Here is a 15,981-nt window from a genome sequence, read left to right as displayed (position 1 = left end):
TTGAATCTCTTAGCTCAATCGTTGTTTTTTTTTTAGGAAATGATAACTCTAGAGACTTATCATGAGGTTTCCTAAAAACTTTGTCTCTCTTATTCACCGTTATTTATTGCAAAATCTATTTCTTATAATGAAATGTTGTGTAGGTATGGCGACCCCAAAGGCGGGAGCATCCACCAGCCGCTCGGCTCTCATGAAAGAAGATCAGAAGACCGAAGAGGTGGAGACCAAGATCGTGTCGAAGTGGAGCAACATTGGAGATACCAACTTGGGGAACTTTAGCACGAAGAAGTTCCGAGAGGTCCCTTACATCGGCAAGCCATCACCTGTCGCCCGGAGAATAATAGAGAGTGGCATCATCAAGGCGGCCGGTTTTCCTCCAGCTATTCAGTGCCACAAGTTGATGATCGAGTGTGCCCGTCACTACAATCCACAGTCCAGGACAATTGTGTCCAATGAGGGAAACACTTTGGCGTACCTTTCAGAGGAAGCTATAAGTGAAGCCTTCCATCTTCCAGAGCACAGGGACATGATATACAAGAGCATTGAAGGAGCCAGATCAGTGTACGATGATGATCCAGATGCTTGCCTAAGCATAATCAACAAGAACTGGCTACTCAAGAGTCGTCCCCGTCTGAGCAAAGTGCCGAACACACCGCACCGGATTGATTTCCAAGAGGAATACAGAGATTTGATTACCATGCTCAACAGAGTTACAGGAGCACCTCATGCCTTCTATTTTGAGAAGTGGATGTTTTACTTCATCCAGGTGATTGTTCAAGGAAAAGGTACGATACATTGGGCTAGAATAATTAGCCATTGCTTAGACGTACAGTTGAGAAGACTCAGGGCTACGAAGTCCTTCCACATGAGTTCATACGTCATCTATGCCTTAATCAGGAGTGTTGAGTACGCAGGACTACCTCACAGAGGAGTGATTGGAAGAGGACCCGGCGAGGTCAGAGCTTGTGAATCCTATACCTACTTGCATCATCCGCCAGGGAAGAACTACAAGTTAGTCAATGATACTTTCACGATGAACATCACAAGGACGTTGCAAGGAGGGATTCACAACAGATTATCTCAGGATGCCCAGGAGTTCATCAAGAGGTACGGTGCTTGGTTCATTCAGTTTCCCAAGTTCACTTACATTAGAGTGCATGGATGTCCTTTACCTCCATACATGTTGCCGAGGTACCCGACAGACAGAATTGTGTTACTTGAAGTAACAAGGCAGTTGGCAGCATATGTGAAGGCATTCAGACACAGACATCAGAATGGAGTCCAGGTACCTATTATTTTGGGTAATTCAGTTGAGGTATGTCCTAATGTCTTAGCCATGGATGACGCAGAGAAGGAGTTAGCCTTGTATTCTTTTTCATCTTTTGCTTGGAGGAATAGTTTTGATCCACATGGACATTTAGAGGAGACGGTCGGTAGAAGATTTAAGCATGAGCACCAAATTGAAGATTTTATGATGAACCTCTTAGATGATCTCGAAGTGAAACGAAAGATACATTCTAGATTGCCTTTGGATTTCATCAGGAAATGCAGGATTTACAGAGTGGCCGACCAAGCTCAGGACAATGGCAGGCACATCCAGTCTTCATATGATAGAGAAAGTAAAACAATAAGTTTGAATTGGAATGAGCCCGAGGCCGTGGATTTAGATGATTTGATGGCACCAGTCTTGTCTTGTACTCGCAGATGGGTAGACGTTCAACATCAGAAGTTGAGAGAACAAGGCATAGCTATGTCTTTTACTTTGGAAGAAAAACCAGCCGAAGGTGGAGCAAGTGTTAGTGAAGGCAATCCTAATCCTAGGAATTCAGGTGAAGGTAACCTTCGATGTGCCAGTGAGGGCAATCTCCATTCGAGAGGTTCGAAGAGAAAGGAAAGATCGGAAAAGAAAGAGTCTTCCAAGAAAAAGCAAGGTGCCAACAAAGATCAAGCACCAGGTACTTCTTCCAGACCAGAGAATAGAACAGTTCGAGTGGAAGAGTCCATGGAGTCGATGGTACAGAATGACAGACAGGAGGAAGGACAGGCACAGCATGTTTCGTCAGATGGATCTCTCCAAGACTATGATTTAGAAGAAGATAATGAAGTAACATCTCCTCCCAGACAAGAAGAAATAGTACATAAAGAAATTCAAGTTCAAGAGACAAGATCGAATATCCCAGATTGGTTGAAGGAAAGATTAACCAAGGTGATCGTAATTGAGGACGAGGACAATGCAATTGACTTAGAGAGCCTTGTTGGACGTTCACATGTGATAACAGAGAAGAAGAAGGCTACAAAGATGTCCAAGATGATTCGAGATGAGACTGGATCTAGAAAACTGCAGATAGCTACACCGGCAGCAGATAAATATGAGGGTGAGATCCTAGCAGAGGATTATGATATACAGACTTTTGAGTTAGGACCATCTACAGCAGAGCAGACTTTAGATGATGCCACCGACACATTTGAGGCATTGAAGGACAAGTTTAGAGAAGAAGTAGAAAAGAATAGAAAGCTTGAGAAAGAGGTCGGTGCATGGAGGACATATTTCAGCCACATCAATGAACCTTTGGGACGTCAGGATCCAGTTAGATCACCAGTGCAGGCATTGCCCCTTCAATCGATCAATGAAGCAGAAAGATTCAGGAACCTGGTCCAGCGTACATGTAGTTGGATGGATAGATCTCATACAATGGCTATAGAATTTGTTACAAGGATGTCGAAGATCATTCATCAGGCTATCCAAGTTCTTGAGATAATCCACAGATTGATGGCAACAGTAGCTGCATTTGCCCATACCAAGGACGTTGTCATCCCTGTCTTGAAAGTAATAAGACACACATCCAGAAAAATTTTAACGCAGGAGAGGATCTTAGAAGGTGATTCTCACAGTTTGTTTCAGTGGTCAACCTTACTCCATATAAAGAGTGTTCTCTTCGAGGACATCAGTGTTAGATGTGGTCAAGTTGAGGAGGTGATCAATCCGATCCAGGACAGAGTATTTGAGGTACTTCGTACCATTCTTGGCAGAAGGATCGAGGTCGAGACAGATGTGGATATCCAGGAATTTGAGGATAGAATCAAGATCATCTTTCGCAAGGACGCAGATGTTACAGATGAGCAGTATGATCAGATGTATGCCACCATGCTCCTGATTGATAGAACAAAGGAACTTGAACCTACTTGGGACGCAGCTCTTCTAGATGCATTCGATCAGGTCATCCACTTAGAAGAGAGTATCAAGAATCTTCCCGAGATTCCAATCACAGAAATCGAAGGAATCGTGACAAAATTCATTGCATATGCTAAGAAAGAGAATTGGAAAGGGAATAAGATTCTAGATGAAAGGTTGTTACAGATGACATGACATCTTATTTCTCATTGGTTGATACCTCCTAGATTTTTGTGCCGAATTTAATATTTGGCTATGTATTTAATATTGTTCAGTAAAAGGAGGTCATTTGTAACAAACCCTAATTAGGGTTTAGGTGTCATGATCTTGTCCGTTGATTTATTTTCAATCTGGACCTTTCATTGTAACTGGGGATGCTATTTATACCCCCATTTTTCATTTCATTGAATAATAGTTAATAGTCGAATAGTTAGATAAGAGTGAAATAGAGAGATTAAAGTTAGAAGTAATTCTTATTTTGTAGCAAGATTGAGTCTTGAAGAGAGAAACTCAAGCAATTGTTGTATATGATGACTTGGAAATCAATAAAATATTGAAGTTATGGTGTTTTGTTGCAAATTTCTTAAGTTATCTTCATGGTTGTTGGATGTACTTGAATCACGCTCAATCAAAGTAGTTTGTTAATTTGAAAGACTAAGTGTGAGATTTGATATTTGGTAAGATTCGCAATCCAAACCACTAGCTTCTTGCTGATTGTAGGAAAGCCTTGCGTGGTCGACTGGAGAACATTTTGAGTCTTTAACCTTCAAGCATTGTCGTATCTAGGATATGTACCTTCGTAGTAGTGTCCTTGGTCTTTGATGCATTGAACATCATTATTACCTTAGAAGATCGCACTAATTTCAATTGAGTTGTTATCTTATGGCAAAATTGAAGTTGGTTGAGTCTTGCCAAATCTCATTCATGCTAAGTCGTTCATAGGGTTAGGCTAGATTAGACTTCCTTAAACTCTGTCCTTTTGCTTTTTTTTTTTGAGAGCTCTTTTTAGTTTAGTAGAATCTTCGAGCCTTTGGAATCCGTAAGACGCCTTGGAGGAAACAGCAAATCACATCATACCATTAAAAAGCTTGTCCACACGTGGAGACCCCACTAGAAGAACCTTGGAGTCCATCTAACTGATCCTTTTTGCAGATCTTCAGCAGTTAGAGACTATTTTCTCAAGAGAGGATAAGATACCTATTGGTATTTTATTCTGTGTATGATTGTGTATAAAATACACGTCAACAGGTTCCTAATGAGATCGTGAGGACTAGCTACCATAGGATGCCCGTAGCGCTTATCAGGCCCAAGGGCGGTACACTCCCCCTTGGCCCAACTGCCAATAGACCTTTAGTCAACTGCAGTGGGTGGCCTACCTGACAAAGGCCTAGTTCCTGCTATCCCCGTTGCTTAATTCCTCATCTATCTCACTAGGTTTGGATATGCAATTGCCTTATTCATCATCTTGGTAATATCTTAGTTCATTCCTACTAGTCCTTAATTCAATAATGCTATTTATTCCTCAAATTATAGTTCTAATCTGCTTATTAATTTAGCACATGTAGATGTATTCATATTGTATACCCATATATATATATATATATATATATATATATATATATATGTTAATATATTATATTGGTTTTCATTATATAATTTCCATCTATGTAAAAAATGTATTTTAGCCACATCTAAGTATATGTAATATATTGAATTAACAACTACATAAATTTATGCACCTATGAATTAAATACTTACCTATCTATAAGTATGCACCCCCAATGATATATGAAAACATTACTGCAGATTTAAACAAGTGCGGTAAGTGTCTTACCTGCGTTTCCTACCGCTTATTTCCTTTATTGCATCTCCTTTTTCCTTCGTGCTCTCCGTATGTCTTTCCTTCCTCACGGTGCCTTTTAATATCTGCGGGGGGGGGGACATGTTGGAGCGGGTCCTCCAAGAGTCGTGGCCGCTGAAGAAAGGGTAAGCGGTGGTGATTGTTGGAGCCACCACTCCCTGTTTGAACCGCAATCACCCTTGGTGCCTTTGATTATCTTCCCCACGTTTAACTTAATGCTTTTGTTTAACAAGTCATTCGCTCTTCCTTAGTGTGGTTAAGGAGAGTGTTTAATTTGTAGTCATAAATAGTTTATTTTGTATATAGGTTTCTATCAATGGTATCGTATTAATACGATATTAGTCCAAATAATAAATATAATGTATTTTGACAATTTTATGTTATATTTTATATTTATTTTATATGGTAAGTGTAATATTATATTATATTTTCAATATATCTATTTTATGTTTATTTAATTAATAGTATTTTATGGTAAAACTTCTTAATAGTTAATATAATATTAATAATTGAAATATGAACGTTATATTAAAATAAAACAATAAGTCATCTCAAATTAGGTTACAATAATGGTAGGAATTAATTACAATCAATGTGGGGTTATGACAGATTTTCACATCAAGAAAGTGCATTTAAATACCCAAAACAACGCAATCCAAACGACTATCCACAATCAAACTTAGCGCAAATTTAGTGGCTTAGCTCAGGCTAACTTTACACTGCAACATATAATCAACAAGATGCAAAAAGTATCAACCATGGAAATTCATCAAACATCATCACATTCTCCATTGAAACCAAAGCACTACTCTACTTCTACTCTAACTAAGGAAGGTGAAACATTGCAAGTTTTGAAAAAATAACTTAAGTGAACACCATCAAAGAACAATGCATCACTATTATTGTCTCAAAAAACTTATCACAACAATTTCATACAAATCTCCCTACTTTACAAATGAAGGGGTCACCCTCTGATATAGGCCTCTAGCCTTGATTACATGCAAAACCCTAATTAGGGTTTGCCCTAAAAGATTCCACACACATGATGCAACAGAGTGGGAATATTCATTAAATGCCCATTATACCCATTAACAATTAATTAATGCATGCCCAAAATGGCGTCCACTTGTGCATTAAATGCACCATTTTCATCAAATCTACCCAATACATCATAAATGCAATAAATATTCCTCCATGCGAAATCACCCATGATGCCATAAATGCACCATCGTCTCTTGAACGCAACAGCTACATGCAAAAGATGCTCCACCACCTTGCCATGCATTGACTCAGCCGCCATTTGGTCAAGCGCTCGCCAGCAATAAATGTGCCATCATGCTGCCATGCATTCAATAGATTCTTGACATGCAAGTGGACCCTGCCGCCATAGGAACTTCAATAATTTTCCGGGTTGTGCTTCATTAATACAAAATATTCTTTTTGCATTTTGCCAACTCATCCTTTACAAGAATCTTTCCATTTCGAGCCCACATAAGACATTTTGGATGATTTTCCTGCCTTGGAAGAATTTTAACAATCTTTTCCATTTCTAAAGGATTCTTGTACGTTCGGAATTCGAGGAGAGAGAAAATATTTGTAGAGAGATTTGTCCTTAAGGAAGATTTATGTGCACACATCATCCTAAAGGAAGGTTTTCCTAACCACTAACCATTTTTCTTTGCACTCAAGGAATTTTGTCTCGTCCAGAGTCTTGGAGAGAGAAAATTCTCACACTTAGCTAATTTTCTTTGTGCCTTGAAATTCTTCATCTTGGGCACATTTCTTCCCCAAGGAAGGAATTTTTTGAATTCTTGAAGTTTTCTTCCTGAACCTTGATTTTCACGTCTTGCTTCCAACCTTGGGCACATTTTGGAACTAGTGAAGAAATTTTGGAAATTTGTTCGTTGACGAAGGAATTTTTTGTGCTTTTTGAATTCAATGTCCAGAGGAAGATTTTTGATCAATTTTTCACTTTTCCTATTTTTAGGAATTTTTCCAAATTTGAGTTTCGGGGTCCAGGATAGAGAAAATTCTCTCCCTTGGCCAATTTTGTCATCGCCTTGAAATTTCTTCAACTTTTGGTAAATTTCCATGTCTGAGAAAGGATTTTTGAATCGCTTCCCTGAGGGGATTTTCCTTTCTTCCTTGTCCTTGACTTCAAAATTCCATGCCTTGGAATTCAATTTTCAATCCATCCTTGAGCGGAATTTCACCTTGGAAGGATAATTCCTTCCTTATCCTTATCCAACGCTCTATATCTTCCTTTGGTGCCATTTCTTGCCTATGGAGGAATTCGTGATAACTCATGCTTTCCTTCCTAACCCCTCTTCAGCGCTCACTTGCATGCTTGGGTAAATTTCTTCATGTGTGCAGGAAAACATGGTGTGGAGGAAAATTCCTCCACACCCTCATTCTAGCGCTCCTCCTACTCCTTGGGCGCCAAAAGGACATGGTCATGAAATTTTGGTCATGGGGGAATTTTCCTCCATGACCCCAATCCAGTGCTCCCACCCTGACTTGGGTGGAGTTTTAGGGTGGTTAAGGAATTTGTGTTGTGGAGGAAAATTCCTCCACAACCTCATTTTGGCGCCCTACCTCATGCATGGGCGAAATTTAGGCCAAGTGAAGGATTTTGGGCTTGGAAGGAGAAATCCACCATGACCTCATTTTGGCGCCCCAACTTGATTTGGAATAAATTTTGCCAGGATGGATTTTTTTATTTTCTCGCCTCACTTAGTCATTTCTGCTCATATCTGGATTAGGAGGCTATTTTAGGATTGAAGTGTTTTTCCGTGCCTTAGGAGATTTTTCAATGCCTTTCCACTTCTAGAATGAATTCAGACAACCCATTTTTCAATCAACTACTTGCTTTTTCAACTTTCCAAATTTAGACAAATATTCAGGAATGCTCGGTCTTCAATCTCAGGAACCCTGCCTGTGAAGAACCTACCAAAAATGGACTTACCAAAAATAGTAAGTACTTCAAAATGTCAAAATTAGGGCAAACCGAGGCAGGATGACACTTACTAAAAATAGAAACTTACTAAAAATAGAAACTACTAAAATAGTAAGTTTGATTTTTGGCAATATAAGGACAATCCGGGAGGTAGTGAAATCCCTAAAAAATAGGAACTTTCTAAAAATAGAAAGTTGCTCAAAATTTGCCCAATTTTCAGTGGTAGGTTCCTTAAAGGGTCCTGATTCTAATGCAATGTTCAGTTTTTCTAAAACCCTAAGCACAAGACCCTAAATCTAAGTGTGAAGGGCAAAACCCTAAAATGGACCAAACAAATTCCAGACAGCCAAATTCACTCAAATGACTTGCAGACTTGATCAAATTTACCCCAAAACACTAGCAAACCGAGGAGACCGAAGAGACTACTGCAAAAAGACCCAAAAAAACAAAACCAAAAGACCAAGAGGACCTAAAAAGTAGGGGGTCCCCATTTGCAATGGGGCGATGTGTGAAAACGTCACAACACAACTATGGATACCTATAAGGAAATGCCCAGTAATTGACATTGATTTGCACCTACAAAGACTAGAAAAAAATTTATGAAACTCGAGGATGCATCCCCGGACCTAAAAACCCTGTCCCCGTATCAAGGACATCCTAGGAATGCGAGGATGGCCAGGGGAAGTCCCCTTTTTTACAAAAAGAATTAGAAACATCCCTTTTTTTGAAAACGCTATCCCCTAACGCCAGGGGTGTTTGGCCGTCGTAGTGACGGTTGAATGTACCCAACGTCAAGGGGGTTTCTTAAAAAAAAAACTCTCAAGTTGCAAAAAAACGCATTTTTAAAATTTTTTGTGGGCCCCTACCTCCTAGTTCACCCTAAAAGACATTAGGCAAAATATTTTGACTCATTTAATCATTTGTATGAGAGGTAAAAAAGTGGAGCAGCAAGAGGGTTTGACACAAGCAACCATTGAAAGAGGAGGAGCAACAGGATCGAAGGGAAAGAGGTTGAATCCAATTCCTTGCACAAGTTGTCAGTTCCTTTGTTGCAAAGAGGAATCGGTCCACATATGGCTTTATCCACTCCATCAAAAGGAATAGACTTACCACTAGACAAGCGGAGAAGCTAGTGGTCGTGCATAGTGCTCTTCGACTTCAGGATAGCCAAACTCCAAAGTATCAGCGGACTCCAACTTTACAATTAGATGTTGATCTTGAAAACATGGCCCAAGTTGATGAGGAGTAGACACCAAGGGGATTGGTTGGGATTATATTGAATGAGGTGGACATGGACCATGACAGTGGCAGATACTCAGAGGAGGACTCTGATTTTGATGCAATGTTAGGAGATGCAGATTAGGGGCAGCAGTGTACTTTATTTTTGTGTTTTCATATCGTAATTGAAAATGAAACTATGTGGCAGTAATCTAGCCTTTGGGCATTTTGTATGTTATTTTTTTAATATCATATGCATACTGACAATGAATTCTGAATTATGAATGCATATTGAGTATTGTCAATGAATTTTGAACACAAATGTTGTATGTTAAAACTTAAGGTTCTATAATATTTTCATATGCATGTTATATCCATGTTTTCGTATGAATATAATGTATATAAGCATGCTTTATCCATGTTTTCATATGAACATCTAAAATTTCCCAATATTTTATATAGCCGTCCCCTTTGCCATCCCCAAAATTGGCAAAAAGAATCGCCGTATCGGAAACATGTCCCCCCATCCTTTGCCATCCCCGTCCCGAAAACACGAGGTAACGTACAAAAATACTTGATCCTCATTTCTCGAAAATGTCTATTTCCTAGTCTTGAGAGTCTTCAAGAAACTAGATAAAAACTTAAAATATAAAAATAAAAAACCATTATAATGACCATGTAGACTAGAAAAAGAATCCTGCCTCACTTTCAAACTTTTTATGCTAAAACTGTCACATGAGTGCTTTCACATAAGATAGGTTTAATAAGCCTTTACAATTTAGCTTCATTTCACCACAACATTTCTCATATGCAGCTCAGATTATTGAGGACTATAACATTCTGATAATTTTTTACATATTAAAAATATCTGTGTTCTAAAAACTCAAGAGAAAACTAAATTTTTTTTAAGGCAACATCAATTTTCTCAGAAAATTTGTTTTCCTTTTATAGATCACAACATCTAGCAAAAATCTATTAAAGGGGAAACTCGAGGAAGAGAACACTCTAAAGAGAAAGAGTTTGTTTCCTCATGATATATCTCTGGTTTTTTGGCTTTCTATATATCTGAATGATGACACTCTACCAACTGTGTGATTCAGCTATGATCTCAAAATAATTTAACTGCTGTGGAATCAATTTCCTTGGATACAGTCTCAGCTCTTCGTTGTTTTAAATTGCCCCAAACAATATAAATATTGATCCCAACAAACTATAATTGAAAATGAATGTATCTAAATATGCACGCTACCATTAATGATTCAATTGACAAATCAAACTCTGTTTGTTAATTGAATCAATGCTCCTTGCACACCAAACTGGGCATCACTTCCGACCATTTCCAGCAACCAACAGCTCACTAATGACATTGTCTGCATCACACTACTTCTACTCACAGACCATATACAACTACACATCATAGTTAACACCATATACAACTACACATCATAGTTAACATTTTTATTTCTTGAAAAATAAATGGCTCAAGAAGTAATGATCTCTTGCACCAAGGAGTAAACAACTAGATCTTGGCTAGCCAGAAGGACCAACATGTTTTCAATACCACATCACACTTCTCAAACAGAAAAGAATAACATGCGAAGGCAATGCTTTGTTCACTCTATTACAAGGGGGTAAATATTAAACATGTTTATGCATATTACAAGTGTAACAGAAAAATCAAATTCTCAACATATAAAAAGAACAAAACACCTCAGTTTAGTTGAGATAAGGATCTTCCATCTTCAAATTTATTCAATAGAATATAATATGTCTCATCAATATAACTAAAAAGCTATGCTACTCTGAATATTTTACATGACAAAATTTCCATATTAAATACAGCGCACATGTATGGATTGGGAAGGTGGGGCACTTCCACAAGCCACATGCAAAATCAAGATTATAGGAAATAATTATGAACAATTAATCACTTTATGTGGAAAAAGACATTATAAGCAACCTTCTAGGGAGTACTCACTTTTCTTTGCCTTCATGAGAATTTGTGACTTTACATAAAACTTAGCTTAACATCTTAAATCTAGATTTGCAACAAGAAAAGATGATTCTTTGTCTATGCATGCAAAAGCAGAGATGCTCACTAACCTTATCGCTATGTTTTTAATTTATAATTTTATTCTCTAGTTTACAAGTATTAACATAAGATGAATAATTTTTTAAGAAAAAAGCACATCAGTTCAAGGACTATTTCTAACATGACTAATATGATGTATATCATGTGTCAAAATCAAAAAATGCCATGGCATTTTTTCTGGAACAAAAGATATTGTGGTTGTTTGAGGGATGAAATCACTAAAATGAGTGTTCCTCTTTGTTAAACCACTAAGTCGGAAGTTATCAATTTAGGAGATGCATGGATGACAAACCAATATGGTAATGGGTTCTGAAAGACTAGCTGGCTAAGGTGACTCCTCTTCTTTGGCAATAAAGATGTAAATTCACTTGTATTGGCACCTCCAACCTTCACCTCGGAGAGTTGACTGCTTTTAAAGCTAACCCCAACAACGGATGTATTTTAGATTGATGGTGACATGGTAGAGTTTGGTGCTAAGACATGTTCGCTCCAATTTCCTATATTGTGAAATGAAATGAGCATGCCCATTACTTAGCATAGTAATATAGGATATCATTTCTCAGAAAAAAGCTATCATAATAAATAATGAAGAAACAGACAGAAAAGTCAAATCAACTAATGAGCTGAAAAAGAATGATTCAAAAAACTGATAAAATTAGATTTTGTGAACATACAGTAGAATACATAAAAATCTTACTTGGGATCCTGAGTTATGCGGTGCAACACAAACAATGACTCCACAGTCTCAGGTCGCAGAAGGTTATGACGGTCTGCATATCTAATTATTATATCATCCAGGAACTCAGAACTTTTATTTCCTCCCTGTAATCCATCTTCATAAAATTCCTGTTTCAAATGTTTCACATTCATACTTATGCCCTCAAAACAAGCAACAGAAAACATAACAATGCTAATAATATTAATATAATGAGCAGAAAGAAAAATAACAAAATGTATCTGGTGCATTTTATGATTCCCCCAAAGTAGCTCACCTGTGTATGAAAATGTGCAATTTCAGGTGCCAAGCCAGTAGTTGTTACAGCATACATCTCATAACAAGTCTTCATGATATCCTCTGCAAGCTTCAAATTTTCTAGGTCCTCAATAGTCATTAAACCTTCTTCCATCGCCCTCTGTTTTGTCAGGCCTCTAGTTGCCCCCAATGCAAGGGTGCCAGGTAGGAAACATACCTTCAAGTACAATTACAGGAAAACTTGTTAGGTTCCAATGGAAACAACTGACAAGAGATAGTTGCATGTAACATGAAACATAACCAAACAACTCATTTACGTGACTTTTAACAATGACGATGAAAGCATGACCTTACTGCTTTAGTAGTATTTTAACCCTAAGTCTTTATCATGTGCAGATGGGAAGCTGTTTGAAATAAATAATCTAAGATTCTAGTACATAAGCATTCCATTAATTAAGTGTATTTGTATTTCTTGTATTTCCATAAAATATAAAGACAATAAGGAAGTAGCTCTTACTAGATGATCCATTTTGGGATAGAAACTTCCATGTTCCCCAGATGGCAACTCCCCTACAAAAACCAATCCTTTGGGAATAGACTTCTGAACCAATTGATGTTTAACACCCTTAATTGCTTCATCATACATCTCTCTCAAGTATGAGACATCTGATCCTCCATGACCTGCTCGTTGCTGAAGCCAGACCTTAATAAGATATTCATAGTAGCTATCTCCGCGAGATCCCAATCTGATATTTTGTCCACTAAAATGTCCAGATTGTGGACTGAAATACCAAAAATTGCAGAATTAAGAAGAGTAGAGTTGTATTAATACAAAGACAAAGAACAAAAATAAACAAATCAGTAAATAAACACATAGCCAGTAAGTTAGCAAAGCTTTTAGATGTATGCCAATCAATGAAAATGCTATTAGAAGTTCTTTAATTCTCAAGGAAGTTTTGCACCTTATTAAATTATTAACCATCAATAAAGAATTGACCTGCAGAAGAGATGAGACCACCAAAGAAACCCACCCACCCAAATAAATTATTGTTATGTCGCATGATAAGAACCATATGATGGGGACATCCATTATAGTTAGAATTTTGAATAATAGTTAGTTAGTTGTACTTACATTTAGGTAAGTTGAATCCATATGCAATTGGTTCAAGGGAAATATTATATGCTTTTTAGTAAGTTTTTTAGCCAGTAAATACAAGTCTCAAATATTTGATTACCATCTAAAAATAGAATCGAATCATTCTCTCAATCATATATTTTGTATTGGCCTTTTGTCTTGTATTTGTTTAGATAGAAAACCATATTGGCATTAAAGATTGATGATCAGGTCTTTATTCCACATCTGGAATTTTTTGTCTGATCCCAAATTTCAGATCACCCAGCTTTTGATAAAATCAGTGTATATCAGGCACAATCCTGTTTGATTCAAATTCTTTACTCTGCAGGGACACCCAATCTTGTGGGAGCTCCTCACAGCAGGCTCTTGTTTTCGTACAGAAAATCAAATATCTTCTGCTAATGCTTTTAGTTTTAGCCTTTAATGCGTCACTCTTCATGTGATGCTCCAATTGGAGCAAAATTGAATTGTGAACTTTTAGCTCAATTTCCAAGTTTTTTTGCAAGATTCTTAGTGAGTTGGGGAGAACTCCAAAAATTTTGGAGTGCTTTGGGTTGATCAACAATGACTTTGTGTCATGGAAATAAGCTCAATTGGCAATATGTAGCATCATGACATTTTCTGAAGTCTTTTCAGACTCCTGAAATGTTTTCCAAAATTTTTGGAGAGCACGTCTATTTTTAGTCAGTCACCTGGTTAACATTGATCATCATCCCAAGTCTTCAGAACTGCATTGGTATGATCAGAGTTTGTTTCAGATGCAATTTCAATGCTTTCTGCAACTTGGGTGCGTTATTGAGTTATTAATTAATATTTCACTAACGTTGTCTTATGTTGAAAAATAATTAAAAGGACAACGTAGTGTAACAGCTCATTGGAAAAGTAATTAAGAATGTTGAATGCATAGACAAGAGGCCTTTCTTTGGAAGGATAAATGAATAATTTTAAATTGGTAATTGGTTATTTTCCCTCCAAAAGCTATAAAAGGAGATGTTCAGGTTCACTGTTACATATATTGTTAATTGATACTGTTATACTGTTGGATCGAACATGTGAATTCTTCCACACTCTTTTGAGGGCAAAAACCCTCTTAAGCTCCCTACTTTCAAGCTTGAAAGACAATCCCTAGCTAGATTGGTGTGGTTTCATCCAGAGGCCACCATTGTGCAGATTGAAGTTTCAGTTTGGTTTTTCATTTGAAGATCATTGCAAAATTTGAGTGAAGATTTTGAATTTAGTTTGCATAGATATTTCCTAAATTTTTGTGTTGCTTTGGAGGCAATGTTGGAGAATTTAGCTGGCCGTGCCACTTCTAAATCCCCGTGCCTAGTTGTCCCAACTTATTGCAGGTATAATGGTAATTAAGTGTAATTTAATTCACAGATTGGTTGCCCCTTTATGTTATTGCAGGCCATATGATTTAGAAGTTGAAACAAGAAAAGAGAAATACATACCTCCAAAGGACAGGTTGTACCCTTCGAGTGTTGGGCGTGAGAAATAAGGGTTGGATCGCTGTTATTTGAGGTTACTGTTCATACTTTTTAGCATTGCCTTGGGTTATTCTAAGTTCAAACATACCTAAGCTTTTATCTGGTGAACAAGTAGGGGTCGTTGAATTATGTGCATTTTATGGTTGCTTTCTTTGGCATCCCAGCAGAAATATTCATTACTTTCAAACCTGTTAACATTTGATGTGATTATAACAAATTGTTGCTTCTTTTTGACGTGTTAGAAGTGTATGTAGAAATGCTTTTAAGTGCCTACTTTTCATGTTTGGTATTGCTGGGTGTGATATTTTGCATTATGAGGATGTTGTGATGACATGTTGTTGCTTTACATGCTGTTATAGTGTCATTACAGAACCGTATCTTGCTGATTAGAGTTATCAGACTGATATTCATCCTTTCTAGTGTCTTTCAGAGGTGTTTGGGGAATGATTGAAGAGATATTTATGACTATATCCAATTGGAGTGTGCTGGACATGAGTTGATGAGCTTGCCAGGTTTATTCTCTCACTGCACATACTGTTACAGCATACTTTCAGTCCATTTGCAGACCTGTACCAGCTTTACAAGTCATCAGTTTAAGTATTATTTTTGCTATTTTCAGTTAGGTGAACTAGTTTCATGATTTCAAACATCTTTGGAGGTGCTCCAGCAGTTTAAGTCCATATCAACACTTGTTCTCTGCAATTAATCCTCTTATTATGTTGATTATGAAGCAAATGTACTAATGTTGTAAGCTTCAGATGGTCATACCACTGAAAGTCGTTACTTTCAAGCATTCTGGGTTGTAACACCATGGTAGTGTCGCTGGTGAATTGATTCGGTTATTTTGTTGATATTTACCCCATTGAATAAGTGATTATTGTATCTGCCCACCACTAGACAAGTGGAAGGAGCATGTTATTTTCTTTCAAGCATATCATATAGGAAAATTGGATGGTTTACCACCAGTTCTAATTGCATATCATGATCCACCATTTTGGTATTGAACAAGCTAGCATATCAACCATTTTGGTCTAAGTCAAGCTTAGACATTCTGCTAGTGGCTTTGATTGTAATCACGTAGTCC

The 15,981-nt window shown here is 37.4% G+C and overlaps 1 protein-coding gene across 1 annotated transcript in view; it reads right to left on the bottom strand.

Annotated features, from left to right (window-relative positions):
* LOC131065364 (mannosyl-oligosaccharide 1,2-alpha-mannosidase MNS3) overlaps window positions 1-15,981 on the bottom strand; it is a 62,080-nt gene that overhangs the window by 23,174 nt on the left and 22,925 nt on the right. Inside the window, exons 3-5 of the mRNA XM_059218414.1 lie at window positions 12,790-13,054; window positions 12,292-12,489; window positions 11,997-12,145 (exon numbers count right to left, since the gene is read on the bottom strand). Coding sequence (XP_059074397.1) covers window positions 11,997-12,145; window positions 12,292-12,489; window positions 12,790-13,054 — 612 coding nt within the window. The remainder of the gene's footprint in view (window positions 1-11,996; window positions 12,146-12,291; window positions 12,490-12,789; window positions 13,055-15,981) is intronic.

The sequence above is a fragment of the Cryptomeria japonica genome, chromosome 1 (genome assembly GCF_030272615.1).
Source record: "Cryptomeria japonica chromosome 1, Sugi_1.0, whole genome shotgun sequence".
Taxonomy (NCBI): Eukaryota; Viridiplantae; Streptophyta; class Pinopsida; order Cupressales; family Cupressaceae; genus Cryptomeria; species Cryptomeria japonica.
Note: the sequence above shows the minus strand (reverse complement) of the source record. Positions and strands in the feature narration are given on the sequence as shown.